Consider the following 16,212-nt stretch of genomic DNA (forward strand, 5'->3'; position numbering starts at 1 on the left):
GGCTTCCTTAGCGGTCTTCCCTGCCACTACGAATCTTGCTTAACTTCTGAGATCAGAGAAGACTGAGCTAGCCTGAGCTATCCAGGTCAGAGCACAAAGTAGCTCACCATGTCTAGATTTTTTTTAAGAAGCATCTCCACTACAGAAGGCCACCAAATTTCGCAACTATTACTTGCCATCAACAGGCTAATTTGCAAGGTGCCTTCCCTTGATGGAAATAGTCTCTCTTCATTGTGCTTCTCTGCCCACTCAGGATATATATGTGCTGTCACATCTACTAAATATAAACCGACTTCTTTCTCTAAGCATTGTAGTTTGGCTAAGCAAATACGTCTGCTTTCAGCAGGACAGGTCCTGCACCTGCTTGAAGATGCTCCCATTGCCAAACTCAGAAGGGTCTCCCTTTTTAGGCATGATGGATTATGTATCTATCACAGACTGGCACTCATTTCCTTACCATTAGTAACCTTTCCCTCTCCACGCTCAGCCCAGGTGCAGGCTCCTGACGTGCTACCTAAGCACCTTGAGCCTCTCAGCTTATACAAGAAGAGAGCAACGGAAATGGTGAGGGAGAGGTCTGGAGACCAAGTCCTATGAAGAAAGGTTGAACGAGCTGGGCATCTTTAGCCTGGAGAGGAGGTAGCTGAGAGGTGATATGATCACCATCTTCAAGGACTTGAAAGGCTGTCATATAGAGGATGGTGTGGAATTGTTTTCTGTGGCCCCAGAAGGTAGAACCAGAACCAGTGGGTTGAAATTAAATCAAAAGAGTTTCTGGCTCAATCTTAGGAAGAACTTCCTGACCATCAGAGCGGTTCCTCACTGGAACAGGCTTCCTCAGGAGGTGGTGGGCTCTCCTTCCTTGAAGGTTTTTCAACAGAGGCTAGATGGCCATCTGACAGCAATGAGGATCCTATGAATGTAGGGGGAGGTGTTTGTTAGTTTCCTACATTGTGCAGGGGGTTGGACTAGATCAGGGGTGGGGAACCTCTGTCCTGAGGGCCGTATGTGGCCCTCGAGGTTACTTGGTGTGGCCCTCAGGGATTGCTGGACTGAACCGAGCCATGTGGCAGCCTCCCTGGGGCCTAGCTGGCCAGCGAGGATTGTGGGGCCCAGCCACGCTGTGCAGCGGCCTCCCCAGGGCCAGGCAGGGATCACAGGACCCAGATGTGCTGTTTGGCAGCCTCCCTGGGGCCTGGCTGGCCGCCCAGAAGTGCTGCAGGGCCTGGAAAAGTTACTGTCACAGTTCAGTTTGCACTCAATTATCCCAGATGGTGTGACCTAATATGCTAATATTAGGGGATGTAGTCTAATATGCTACTGACTTCCTGCTGGGCTTTTTCTACAAAAAAAGTCCTGGATCTATGCATTTGCCTAGGGTTGCGCGCTGCGTGTGTGTGTGTGTGTGTGTCAGATTAGGCTCTCCCCACATGACTTCAAATAGAAAAACAATTATTTGCATTAATTTTGCTGGCCTGAATCATTTTCCCTTTGCGGAGCACTGTTTTTTAAGTTGATAATTTTTATAGCCCGCGAATGATGTTATAAATATCTATATGGCCCTTGGCAGAAAAAAAGGTTCCCCACTAGATGGACTAGATGACCCTGGAGGTCCCTTCCATCTCTATGATTCTAAGACACTGGACCAGTGTTCCCTCTAAGCTGAGTTAGTGTGAGCTAGCTCACAGATTTTTAGCTTCCAGCTCAAACATTTTTGTCTTAGCTCATGAAAAATGGCCCCAGAGCATGATAATTTATGCAGTAGCTCACCATTTCAATGCCAGTAGCTCACGACTTTAATACCAGTAACTCACAAAGTAGAATTTTTGCTCACAAGACGCTGCAGCTTAGGAAGGAACATTGCACTAGACCTATGCAAAGTCTCTTGGGTTAGTCATGTTGCTTCACAGGCATCATGTTTAAATCAAGCCACAGCAACAGACGAGCAGGGAACAGGGGGCATTGCTGACAACAGGGGTTTGTGGAGTGACATCCTCTGAATAAAGAGCTGAGGAATGCAGAATGGAATTCCAACTTGTCCATATTTATATTCTGCCAGGGAGCTGTTGCTCCGTTGGCATCACCGCTTGGCCGTCTGCAGCCTGTGTCAGCAAAAGTTCTGGCCTTCACGGGTGTCTTTTTCTGCTTCAGCATAGAAGTGAACTTCCTCCTAGGAGACGAGTGTGCATCAGAGCAGTGTTATGCAGATCTGAGTGCACGCAGCTCTTGGTTTATTGAAATTTCTGCTTGTTCATCATGACACTGTGTTAACTGAAAACTTTCCATCTCTGGAAAACAGAACCTGTTCTGCTAGATCACTGGATCCTAGCTTGATAGACCCTTCTGATATGCCATCCCTGGTATTTAATTAATGGGGCAAACAGTATTAACAGCAAGGCATTTTATAAGCCTTGATGTCCATTTGGGATATTCTCTCAGAGCTGCAGAGGATAGCCATGTTGATCTGTAGTAAAAGTTTGTAGAGTCACTGTATTTGAGTCCTGTAGAACCTTTAAAAGGAAGCCACAGTCTGATGAGGCAAGTGATATTTACGGGGTGTTAACGGGGGGGGGGGGGGAGATTCCTTCCTGCTTAAAAAACATTAATCACATACACCCCATGATCAAGGAGCCCCTTTTTCTTAGCCCAGATAAAATAAAAACAGAATAAAAATCAATTCACTCCTAAAGGACTATTTAAAAGCACCAGAGATCTTGGATCAGTGGCATCTATGGGTGGAAGCCACAGTCCTCAGTTTGCAAGACCTGAGCAAGGCTGCTGATAATAAAATGTTTTGAAAGTCATGAATTCATAGGGTCGCACTTCTTGTGTGCACATTACAGATCAACAAGATTTTTGGATAGCAGTGTTTGGAACTCAAAGCTCTTTTCATCAGATACCCAACAAAGGAGCTCTGACTCTTGAGAGCTCAGACCCCCCCAAATCTTGGTTTTTAAGTTTGCTACTGGACTTGAATCTAGCTATTCTCTCAAAGAGAGTTTCAGATTTGAGTTTGAGCAGTAGTGTATTGCGCACAATGCTGGTTAGACCTTGCTTGAAAAATCCAGTCCTTCCCAAGAGTCTCTGTGTGAATAGCTTGTAAGGTCATTCCTTCACACGTCAATTCAGTCAGTAGGATGAGACATCTGGTAATACTCAAGAGACACCCGGTATAAAAATTAAACTTTGTTTCTAACCTAAGATTTGAAATAGGGTTGCCAATTCCAGGTTGGGAAGTTCCTAGAGATCTGGGGGGTAGACCCTGGGGAGGTCAGAGTTTGAAAAGGGGAATGAGCTCATCAAAGTATAATGTGATGGAATCCAGAGCAGTCATCCCCCCCCCCCCCCGGGGAACTGATGATCAGCTATAATTCCAGGAGGTTTCCAGGTCACACCTGGAAGTTCACAGCCCTATCTATGATTGCCCAGTTCGCATATTTGTATAGATTTGTGAAATACAACAGAAGAAAACTAGGCAAATTCTGAACTACAGTATTGCACTGAGGATAATATGCAAAAGTAAATCAATTCAAAATTAATCTGATACCAAGTGTACGTAATCTCTCCTTTGCATGCCGTTTAAACCAGGAGCGGTGACTGCTTAAGGCTGAATTATTGGAACGATAAAGCAGCACCTTATCTTATTAAACACTACCTTCTTAGATGGCAGGTGCTTAGGGGCTATAAAGTATAGGTGCATCAGCAAAAACGTAAATGGATTTTAGTGTGAGGCAGGTTTTAATAAGCAGCAGACTTTTCTATTGCCTATCAACCCTTCTGATAGATTTTGATCTTGTTCTTAATTGAAGCTAGTCTTAATTGTGAAAGGCATCATGAAAAATGCACTTGTAATTTACCGATTCCATCACAATTATCTTTAGCGTGTTCTTCAGTGAAGAAGATTTTTCTTTCCACCCATGAGACTGTAGAAATTACACAGCAAAGCTGGTCCATGCCACCAATTTGTAGAGCTCTCTAATTGACCTTTTTGATACCCATGGTATTCAGGTTCCAAGCATATATTGCAGACAACCAAGCAGATGTCTGATATTTCATCTTCCTGGCTTCTGTGCAGGCACACGTGGGACTGCATAATTCCCAATTGTGATCTGAACATCTTACTGCAAAGCTAAGGTCTCTTGTCTAATGCCCCTGAAAGCTCACTCAATAAGGGCTCAGGCATCTTCAGCAGCATTCCATGCCAAACTCGAACTGAAGAACATCTCCAAGGCAGCAATTTAGTCTGCTCCCTCCTACCTTCATCAAGCAACTGTTTGATTGTAATGTGGACTCCAGAAGTGAAGCTGCAGTGCAAAAAGCTGTGCTATGAGTGATTTTTCATTGATCAGCCCAAAACTTCCTTTAATTGTGGGTGAATTTGCTATTCTCCTATATGGCACAGAAGCCACAATGATGAAAATGGGGTTGCACTTACCTGCAACTGTTGTTTGTCAAATGGCCTTCTGTGCTGGCAGACATCCCTCCATCTTTTCCCTGCTGAGGGCTGCCAAACACACATGGGCTTCATCAAAGCAGCAAAGGAAACTGAGGGAAGGAGTGCTTGCCCTGCCTCTGTCACATGATCCTTCAAGCAGGAAAAAGAACCTCTATAGCCAGAAGGGAGGGGGGAAGCACTGCAGAGCCTAGAAACCTCTTCAGAAAAGCTTGGAAGCTCTTCTCTGGCTGGCCTGCAGATATGCAGTCCCTTGTGTGCTTGCACAGAAGGCCACTCGATGAATAGTGGTTACAGGTAAGCGCGACCCTGTTTTATTTACTTCATTTATTCACCTCTTTTCTCCTCAATGGGGATTCACAGTGGCTTACATAATAAGAGAGCCAGTTTCATGTAGTGGTTTCATGCACAGAAGAACTGGGTTTGATTCCCCACTCCTCCTCCATGTGCAGTTTCTGGGTGACCATGGATCAGCCACAGTTCTCTAAGAAGTGTTCTGAAAGTTCTCTCAGCTCCACCTACCTCACAGGGTGTCCGTTGTGGGGAGAGGAAGAGAAAGGAGATTATAAACTGCTCTGAGACTGAGTGAAAGGTGGGGTATCAATTCAGTCTCTTTCTCCTGCTCCTCCTCCATTTTATTCTCAAATCAACTCTGTACAGTAGGTAAGGCTGACAGTATGTGATTAGCATAAGGTCACCCATCAGATGAGGGGCTGCAGCTGACTGGCAGAAAATCTGCTTGGCATGCAGAAGGTCCCAGGTTCAATCCCTGTCATCTCCAGTTAAAAAGATCAGGTAGTAGATGATGTGAAAGATCTCTGCCTGGGACCCTAGAAAGCTGCTGCCAGTCTGAGTAGACAGTGGTGACTTTAATAGACCAAGGGTCTGATTCAGTATAAGGCAGCTTCATTTGTTCATGCGTGCTCATGGCAGCATGGGGATTGAACTGGAGTCTCCCAGATCCTAGTCCAGCACTAATCACTACACCACACGGCTTAATATCCATGCATCTTGTTGAGAGAGGGAGAAGCAAAATTTTAGTCATTAGGTAGTGAAAACGCTGAAAGAATTGCCCGGTATCAACTGAGAGGGGGTGATATGCAAAAAAGTAATGTGCCTTTCTGTGTGTTGATATATGGGTATGTGGATAAAAGTATATATTTAATTCCAGGAAGTTATCTGTAGTGTAGGGAGCATTGAGAGGGAGCATCATTATGATGTTGGGGGAGAGGGCATTGATTTCCTGTTTCATTCAAATTGCCTAGATAATGATAACAGGGAGAGAGCAATGTATACCTTTTGTATATGTTTTCTTCTCACATAAGAGAAGCCATGTTGGATCAGGCCAATGGCTCATCCAGTGCAACATTCTGTGTCACGCAGTGGACAAAAAACCCCAGGTGCCATCAGGAGGTCCATCAGTGAGGCCAGGACACTAGAAGCCCTCCCACTGCTACCCCCCAAGCACCAAGAATACAGAGCATCACTGTCCCAGACAGACAGTTCCTTCCATCAATACTCTGTGGCTAATAGCCACTGATGGACCTCTGCTCCATATGTTTATCCAATCCCCTCTTGAAACTGGCTATGCTTGTAGCTGCTGCCACCTCCTGTGGCAGTGAATTCCATGTGTTAATCACCCTTTGGGTGAAGAAGTACCTCCTTTTATCCGTTCTAACCCTACTGCTCAGCAATTTCATTGAATCCCCACGAGTTCTTGTATTGTGAGAAAGGGAGAAAAGGACTTCTTTCTCTACCTTCTCTATCCCATGCAGAATCTTGTAAACATATATTTTGTGTTTGTATTTTGGGGTATTTGTATTGGGGTTTTTTTCTGATTAAACAATTAAAAATGTTTTTTTTTTTTAAAAAAGTAACCTGCTCTGAGCACTGGGGTCTCTGGACAGGTATTCTGGTATTTGGAACTTGCACTTGAATACTTGCCATCTTTCTTTCTCTCTTCCTCCCAGGGCTCTTAGTCCTATACCTGACCCCCCTCCACCTTTCCAAAATATTCTGTGAATAACCCAATGTGGCAAAATATGCCAATTAAAAGCATTTATATAATTTATTATTAACACAGAGCAGAGAGATTTTGTCCATTGTTTTATTTTCCTGCCTGCAGATATTCATTTGTAGATTCTTGAAAACCCTTGCAACCATGATCAAAAGGGCTACGGTCTATGCCAGCAGAGTCAGAAACACCTCTTTCCTTAAGTTTTCCTCTATAAAAACTAAGGAACTTCTTGAGATGAGGACCAGATTCTTAACATAAAGTATCCACTTAACATATATTACTAACCCACTGTCATCTTCTCAACTGCACTAACAATAGGTTTTCAGTTTAGTTCTTCAATACAATCCCAAGGACACTTATCTGGGAGTAAGACCCACTGAATAGACCTGAGAAGGATCCTGAATATGGCTTGTTTAGGATTGCTCTCAGGTGACAATCTAGGCACTCTTGCAAGGAATTAAGTCTTCTTGAACTGAGACTTCTTTCCAAGTACGCTTTTAGGAATGAAGAGTCCTTATCAAAAACCTTTTAGTATACATACTAATTACAAAGAATCTCGGAAGCATCAGCGTTTTGGCTAAATGTATCTTTCGGGAAGATTATTTTAAATAAATAATTAAGCTCTAAGTGCAGGGTTGTTTTTTTTAAATGAATGGGGAGTTATCACCCCTTTCCCTCACCAAATAGCTCTTGTGTTAATGCTATCCTTTTTATGAAACTAGATTGGATGATGATTGGCAATTTTTTTTCCTGTGGGCTGTCTGAGTAATTCCATTCTTCAGTGGCACTTTATTATATTTTGAAGCCACTGGAGAATTAAAAGATCCACACTAATTTTAATAAAGCGGCCATATAATGATCAGTTATCTGTATAGAGGAGTTCAATTTAATTAACTGTTGATGGCCCCCTTTCCACACACAACTCAATTTCTAACTGAATGTTATTACTATGTCACTTGAGCTGATGTTTTGCTTATGTGTGTTAAAGCCCTTTTTGCACAGGGTGGGGGAAACAGATTTATTATACATGGGAAAAACTATGCAAAATTACAGGAAAGATTATTAGAGGTGTGCGTCTGTTATGTGCTGTCAAATTGAATCTGTTAAGAGCATTAATCTTTCCTGGAGGGATGAAGAAGAAGACATTGGATTTATATTTCGCCCTCCACTCAGAGTCTCAGAGCAGCTCACAATCTCCTTTACCTTCCTCCCCCACAACAGATACCCTGTGAGGTGGGTGGAGCTGAGAGGACTTTCCCAGCAGCTGCCCTTTCAAAGATAACCTCTGCCAGAGCTATGACTGACCCAAGGCCATTTCAGCAGGTGCAAATGGAGGAGTGGGGAATCATACCCGGTTCTCCCAGATAAGAGTCCACACACTTAACCACTACACCAAACTGGCTCTGGATGGGGGCTTAGTGGTAGAGCATCTGCTTGGTAAGCATAAGGTCCCAGGTACAATCCCTGGCATCTCCAACTAAAAAGGTGTGAAAAACCTCAGCTTGAGACCCTGGAGAGCTGCTGCCAGTCTGAGTAGACAATACTGACTTTGATGGGGCAAGGGTCTGATTCAGTATAAGGCAGCTTCATATTTCATATATAATCTACATAAGGATATAAACAATTCCAGTGAATGCTGCAGTATGGGAGAATATTCCTTTATTTATGTATCACAGGTATCTGATGCCCAGTAGATTAAGGAAAATAACACCCTCTGCAATAAATTTATGTTGGGGATGTTAAAAGGTTCATGGGGGTCTTTTAGTCGCATTTGGTGGCAATGCCGAAGGTCTTTTGGAACAAATTATTTAAATTAGCATGAGAAATTACTCATATAAAATTGCAACTGGATCCTGGTACAGCACTTTTGAGTATTACGCCAAAAAGAGTTCCAGTTAATAAGATTTATTTGATAGGTACTTTTTTATCTTCTGCCTGAGTGTTAATTGTGCAAGCACGGAAGGGGGGGGGGGAAGCACTCAAGGTAGATAAATAGTTAAGGAAAGCATGATATTCAGTGTTAATGGGGAAAATGTCTATGCATAAGAAATCTTGGGAAGGAGACAGACAATTGCAGTATAAAATTCTTAAAGCTTGGTCCTCCTTTATTAAGAACTGGAATAAAGTTAAAGCAAATGGAGATACTGGATTTGGATTCACACACTTTCTATGAATGAGTTGTTTATAGGCTGCTCTATCTCACTGGATTTAGGTGAGATATGGTATATATTATTTATAATCCTGACTCATTAAAATTTAGGTTTTGTAAATGTATGCTCACTATGTATTGTATTATTTGCTGTGTCTGGGCAAAAGCTAATAAAAATTTAATATGTTTATGTTCTTAAAGTGAAAAGCCTGAAACTATTTCCTGTATTTTTAACCTCCTCCCCCCACACATATATAATATATACTGAGAGAGACCATTAATTTTTGTCTCTCAGGGTTGCTTCCCTAGTTCCTTTACAGGAGGCTATAGTTAGACCGTTTTTTATATTAACATTTTTTTTAACTTTTACAATTATCAAATCGTACAAGTCAGACCATTGTTGAAAAAGCCTTCCTTAGATAAAAAAGAACTAGCCAATTACCACCCAGTGTCAGATTTGCCATTCCTGAGAAAGGTGATTGAGCAATTGCAGAACAGCTTCAGGTCTTTTTGAATGAGGCTCCCGCACTCAATTCATTCCAGTCTGGCTTTGGGACAGAGATAGCTCTTGTAACTCTTCTGGATGATCTCCAGCTGCAGTTGGATTGAGGCGGTTCACCACCTGATCTTGCTGGATCTATCTGCAGCATTTGATATGGTGGACCACTTCATTTTGGCCTACTGTTTTGCCTCCTCTGGGATTTGTGGCATAGCCTTCCTTATCTTGGTTTGCCTCGTTTTTCCAGGGACACAGTCAAAGGGTGTTCTTCTGGGGAAGGGAGTCTTCTGGCAGCCCTTGGTCTGTGGGGTACCCAGGGATTGGTCCTGTCCCTGATGCTGTTTAACAGCTACATGAACTTTCTGGAGGAACTCTTCTGGAGGTTTGAGGTCAGTTGCTATCAGTATGCTGATGACACCTGACTGTGCCTTCTGTTAGTTAAACAACCAGAAGCAGCTCTCTCTTCTTTGACACAGTGCCTGGGAGTTGATGCAATTGAATGATTGATGCACAGCCGGTTGAAACATAATCCATCCAAGACTGAAGTAATGTGGCTGGGTAAGACTGGGCCTGTGCAGGGATTACAGCTGCCAGCTTTGGATGGGGTCCAGCTCTCATTAGTGGACTCTGGCTGACTGGACGCCTCTCTTACCTTGTTCAAGCAAGTATCCCTAGCTACAAGGTGGGCTTTTTAAAGTCTAACCCAGGCGGTCTTTAACCTGGCCATAGTGATTCATGCCACAATTGCCTCCAGAATAGTTGATTGCAATTTGCTCTATGCAGAGCTGCCATTGAAAGCTCTTCGGAAACTTCAGGTTGTTCAAAATGCAGCGGTTAGGCTTCTGACCAGAACACCTTGGTCTTCACATATGCAGCCTGTCTTGAAGAATCTACATTGGCTGCCTATTGGTTTCCAGGTCAAATTCAAGGTGCTGGTTTTGATCTTTAAATCCCTAAATGGCCCAGGACTGTCATAGCGGAGGGACTACCTTTCCCTTTAAAGCCAGCCTTGGCAACTGCAGTCATCATCTTGTAGCCTGCTGGTAGTGATGGACCCTTGGCTCAGGCATTCAGGGTCCACCAGAGCGAGGACTTTTTCAGTTGTAGTCCTGTCCTGGTGGAAAGCCCTCTGAGACGAGGTCCAGGCTCTGCAGGACCTCCCTAGCACCCACAAGCCCTGTAAGTCTGAGCTTTTCTGTCAAGCCTTTCCCACGTAAGTGTACTTTGGGGGCTTAATGCCACATCCACCACTATCAGTTGTAAATTGTTTGCTTTTTATACTTTGAATTTTATACTATTTTTAACAATATTTATTACTTCTGTTTTTATACTGCTGTGAACCACTCTGAGACCCCATTTTGTGGAGGAGGGGTGGTATATAAATTGAAATAATAAATTCAATCAATATACAGGGAAGAAGCTTCCTTCGTGCTCAACTCTGTTTATTGATGCAAACATGTCAGATGGGTGCAGTTTTACTGATACTTTAGTGTTATGATGAAAATGTGTTCTTTGACCCAGAAGTAGGGTTGCCAGACCTACCTTGGTATTCAGTGCATTGGAGGGGGTTGTGGGGGGCATGTGTGGGGACAGTGTTTTGAGTATGATGATTATTTATTATTTGATTATTGCATTTGGCATCTAGCTCGTCCTGCCCCCCAAGCAGGCAGGCTAAGGGCGGGTCACAAGGCCAATTCCTAGAGCTAGCAATTCCTTGCAGTGATGGCAATTCCTAGAGCTGGCAATATCACTTCCAGGTTTTCCTTGGAAGTGATGTCATAATGCTCATGATTGTAAGGGGAGGTCGGTGTGGGAGTTATGCCCCCCCCCCCCGGCATTAGGGTCTAGGCCAGAGGCGTCAAACTCATTTGTTAATGAGGGCCAAATCAGACATAAGTGAGACCTTGTCGGGCCAGGCTATGTCGGGCCGGTCCATATGTGTACTTATTTAAGATTAAGTAGTATAAACGTTATAAAGGAATCAGACAAACACAATTAAAGATTAAAAAAAAACCTGCTTAAAACACTAGCACTCGTCGGTCGGTCTTCTTTATTTCTCCCATGGGATTCAGGGAACTGTGCAAAGGAAACTCTGGCTCTTTCCTTCCTTCCCAGGGGACAAGGAAGGGGAGGAGCCTGACAAAGCAAGCTCTCCCTCTCCCCTTCCTCCCCAAGGGAGGAGACTCAGCCAGTAGAGAAAATAAGAGGCTTTGTTATGTAACTCCTGTGCAGTTGAGCAAGCCTGGCAAAGCAAGCTATGAAGCAGAAGGAAGCAAGAGAGAGGGAGAAGGAAGCAGACGACAGCCAGTCTCTCAGGTGCCTGATAGGAGCCCTCTGTGGACCTCTGATTCAGCCCCTGAGCCTCATGTTTGGCACACCTGGTCTAGGCAGTCCTGCTTTGAAGTTATTTGTTCACAGCATTTCTATAGTAATAATATCTGATGTTCTTCTTCTTTAATTGCAGCATGGCTATTCAAGTTGACAAGTTCAATTTTGAGAGCTACCCGGACTCGCCTAGTGAAACAGCACAGTTTACAAATCTAAGGCAGCTGGAAGAAGAAAGACAACAGGCAAAAGGTCTGGAGATCAACAGCAAGCTAGACATCCTCTGGAAAATTATATCCTTTTCAGATTCATCTCCCCCCCCCTCCCCCCCATGCTCTTGTCGCAGGCCTGTGACCTTTCATTCAAATCATTTCTAGGAAGAGGTCTGTGAGAGGAAAGTGTTGGAAATGGAGCACTTAACATTATTATAGAATTCTTAAATTTAATCGCTTTCTCAATTACTTAGGTCTTTTGCGGTATTTGGTATGAGGCCTTGCTATTTTCTGATTCAAATGTTCTGTGATTGGAGAAATGAAGAGAGAAAACTGTCTCGTATACTATTTTTGCAAATTTCGGACTTTCTTTTTCAGAGAGTTCAATGGCAGTATAGTACAGGGAGATGAGGCAAGGCTGTGAAGGTCTGGGAATTTCCAGTTTACAAAAGATACGACTGGGAGTCGGGGAAGGAGACATAATAGAGATTTATAAAATTATGCACAGGATAGAGAGTGTGGACAGAGGGAACCTTTTCTCCCTCTCCCAAAATACTAGCATTCAAGGGCATCCAGTGAGGCTGATGTTCAGGATGGACAAAAGGAAATACTTCTTTATACAGAGAGTGATTTCAATGTAGAATTTGCTGCCAGAAGATATAGTGATACAGGAGCAGGAAGAGATTGGATTTATATGCTGCTCTTCACTCAGAGTCTCAGAGCGACTTACAATCTCCTTTCCCTTCCCTCTCCCCACAACAGATATCCTGTGAGGTAGGTGGGACTAAGAGAGCTCTTTTTGAGAACTGCTCTTGAGAGAGCAGCTCTTTCAAGAACTGTGACTGACCCATGGTCACTCAGCAGGTGCATGTACAAGAGTGGGGAATCATACCCGGTTCTCCCAGATTAGAGTTTGTGCACATAACCACCACACCATACTGGCCACAGGCATAAATGGCTTTAAAAGGGAATTGGACAGATCCATGAAGGATGGGTCTTTCAGTGTCTACTAGCCATGATCACTAAAAGGAACCTCCACATTCAGAGGCAGTAAACTTGCAGTCCCAGAGCCAGGAGGCAACGTCAGGGGAAGACCTCAGTGGTTGGCCACTGTGCAAGATAGGTTGGTGCATTAGATGGACCACTGCTCTGATCCAGCAGGGCTCTTATGAAAGCCTCAACCTGTTTGCCCTGTCAGATCTCTGGAGGAACTCTTTGACCACTGTGTTAAGGTAGAATGCTGGACTAGAGGGACCCACAGGTCTGATCCAGCAGGGCTCATCTAATGTTCTTATGACGTGTCAGTTGGTGAGATGGTATCAGGTCATGACCGCCGTCCAGTGGGAGGTGTTGAAGCAGAAGCCCAATTGAGTTGCTTCCAGGGAGATCTTGGAGCATGTTTACATCTTCCTAAAGAGAATGGCAGGCTTTTTTGATGACAGGTCCAAATAAATTTTAGCAAGTTGCCTGCGGGTTGGTTGGCACCCCATTTTTCCAGTTCCTGCCCCTTCACAAAAGAGTTTCATCGGTTTTTCCTGGGTTTCAACTTTTATCAGTCAAAAATTTCCCCTAGGTTACTTTTTAAATATGCGAATGGCATGGCTTTTCAAGCTGCTGGTGCCAAGGTCCGAAGAGGGATGGTATGACTGACTCTTGATGCCTCCCCCCCCCCACTCCCAAACAGATTTCAAAGACCAAAAGTGACTCGAAAGGCGAATGAACCCTTTCCTTCCAGATCAGCTGTTTTCTTTCCCTTCTGAGCTGATGCTGGCCAATCAGAGAGAGAGTAGAGCTGCCAATCACATAAGCTCTTTTCTCCAGGGAAGATTAACTCATGAACTCCCTGACTCTCTGACACAAGCAGCATTTTAAAACTTGCTTTGTCTTGTCCATCACAGATGGCAGTGCTTCTCCGCTTAAGCAAAGGCCTGGATGGTTTCTCTTGCCATTTACCAGGTCCATCATGGTCTGCAATTCTGTTGGTTAACGAAGAAGACTGCAGATTTATAACCCACCCTTCTCTCTGAATCAGAGACTCAGAGCAGCTTACAGCCTCCTATATCTTCTCCCCCAACAACAGACACCCTGTGAGGTGGGTGGGGCTGAGAGAGCTCTCCCAGAAGCTGCCCTTTCAAGGACAACTCCTGCAATAGCTATGGCTAGCTCGAGGCCATTCCAGCAGTTGCAGGTGGAGGAGTGGGGAATCAAACCTGGTTCTCCCAAATAAGAGTCCGCACACTTAACCATTACATTGAACTGGCTCTGAAGAACTGAAGAAGAGAGATATTTAGCTAAGATGCTTCTGTACACTTCACTGCTCAATATATACAGAGATACTCCCTGAGTTCAGGAATATTATGCTGTAATTTAAAGGAACAAGATTCTAATTCTCATTCAGACTGTATTATGTAGTGTATTTTAATGTGCTGAGAGAAGTTATATTAAGAAGCCAATTTGGGGAGGGTGATTTAAAAAAAAAAAAGAAATTCTTAGGCATGTGCTGATTCATCTGCTGTTGTCTGTGCCACAGAATCATGTTGCTGCAGTTCATTCTCTGAACAGATGGCACACAATTTTTAGACAGGCTAATATTTTTCAACCTGTGATTCTTTTTATTAATATTTTCTAAATATTTAGTAAGTTATTCAAAATAAGAACTATTTCTGAAGCATTTTGGCAGCTCGAGTAATGTTCTTGGCAAGCAAAGGTGGCGCTTCGGCAGCTAGAAATGGGAAATTGTTGCACTTGGTTATTTAAAGGGGTGTCGGGGAAGATGAACCGAAGTACTGTAATTTAGAAGAGGGTTGGTTCATGCCAGTGCTTCCGGTTCAAATCTGACAGAGGAAGACAGCTAAGAAAATTGGTCATGAGTGCATGGCATTATTCATTCCAGTATCTTTTCCATTCACTCGTCTTTCCCGCCATGTATATTTGTAGCAGGGATCCAAGTTTGATATGTTTATTTACTATCTCGAGTTAACTACCTCAGGTTTGGGTTCATAGATAAATGGACAGTACCATTGGAAGGGGGCTGTTGACAGTGGAGAAGCAGCTGCAAGAAGGATACTTATCCTTACTGAGCCCCTTGCTTCTCCATTCCAGATTGATTGACCATGCTATGCTTTCCCTAGAGGGAGTGCCAAACACACATTTACAAATGTATGTTTGAAACCTTTACATGAAACACTTGGGCATGTTTAATTTAATTTAATTTATTTATTTTATTTATACCCCACCCTATCCCGCAGTCTCTGGGCAACTTACATTAAAACCCTTACAGAGATATTAAACAAACCACATCCAGACTAGATAATATCATAATTACAGAATTAACAAAGACCATGGTCCACATCATTTGGCAACATGTCATCAACCACCACCCTATCCCGCAGTCTCTGGGCAACTTACATTAAAACCCTTACAGAGATATTAAACAAACCACATCCAGACTAGATAATATCATAATTACAGAATTAACAAAGACCATGGTCCACATCATTTGGCAACATGTCATCAACCACTTACAGGCTGATAGTATTCAGCATAACATAAGCACCTAGATGGTAGGGTGCTAATAAGTTGCTGGGGGAAGTGATGACTTCAGGGGACAACCACTAGATCAATTGAAAGCCTGGCGGAAGAGCTCCATCTTACAGGCCCTGCGATACTTGGATAAGTCCCGCAGGGCCCGGATCTCCAGCGGGAGTTCATTCCACCAAGTAGGGGCCTGGACCGAAAAGACCCTGGCCCTTGTTGAAGCTAGTTGTGCATCCTTAGGGCCAGGGATCACAAGAAGATGTTGTCCAGCTGACCTCAGAGCCCGGGGGGGGGGGCTCATATGGGGAGAGGCGGTCCTGAAGATATGCAGGCCCCAGGCCGTAAAGGGCCTTAAAGGTATGGACCAACATCTTGAAATGGATCCAGTACACAAGGGGTAGCCAGTGCAGTTCATGCAGCACCAGATGCATCCAGGCTCGTAAAGGTTCTGGTGGACTTCCCCTTCTATGGTGATTTCAAAAAATGCATTAATTGCTCCTATCTTTCAGAATAAATCCTGGGAAGACTGGAGGAACAGTACACCTCCTATTAAAGACACATAAAAAGTCATAATTTTAAAAACTCCAATTAGGACTACCAAGAAATTTTTTAAAATCTCAGTCACATGTTGTCCTAAATACAACGTCTTCAGTTGCCTGCCGAGATTGACAGCAATGGGGCCAGGGACACTTCTCTGGAGACATTCCGTAATCATGGGGCTGCCACCAAAAAGGCCCTCTCTCATGGGGCCACTAGATGAGCTTCTTACTCAGGAGGTCCTCTCCCTGTGATCTTAATTCCCAGGCAGGAAAGTATGGGAGAAGATGGTCCTTCAGATCCCCTGGTCCCAAACCATGTAGAGCTTTAACATTGCACTAGATATTGTGGAACCGAAGGTCATACAAGGGCGATGCCAGGGAAAATATGGGAATGAAAGAATCTGAGACTAATGTTGCCTGGTTCCTCCATGTGAAAATGCTGTCAATCCTGGAGAGCAAAAGGTGTAACGGCACAGCAACG

At 43.8% G+C, this 16,212-nt stretch overlaps 1 protein-coding gene across 1 annotated transcript in view; it reads left to right on the forward strand.

Annotated features, from left to right (window-relative positions):
* TRAPPC9 (trafficking protein particle complex subunit 9) overlaps nt 1-16,212 on the forward strand; it is a 567,308-nt gene that overhangs the window by 200,396 nt on the left and 350,700 nt on the right. Inside the window, 1 exon segment of the mRNA XM_060243197.1 lies at nt 11,583-11,736. Within this exon segment, the coding sequence (XP_060099180.1) occupies nt 11,583-11,736 (154 nt within the window).

The sequence above is a fragment of the Heteronotia binoei genome, chromosome 7 (genome assembly GCF_032191835.1).
Source record: "Heteronotia binoei isolate CCM8104 ecotype False Entrance Well chromosome 7, APGP_CSIRO_Hbin_v1, whole genome shotgun sequence".
Taxonomy (NCBI): domain Eukaryota; kingdom Metazoa; phylum Chordata; class Lepidosauria; order Squamata; family Gekkonidae; genus Heteronotia; species Heteronotia binoei.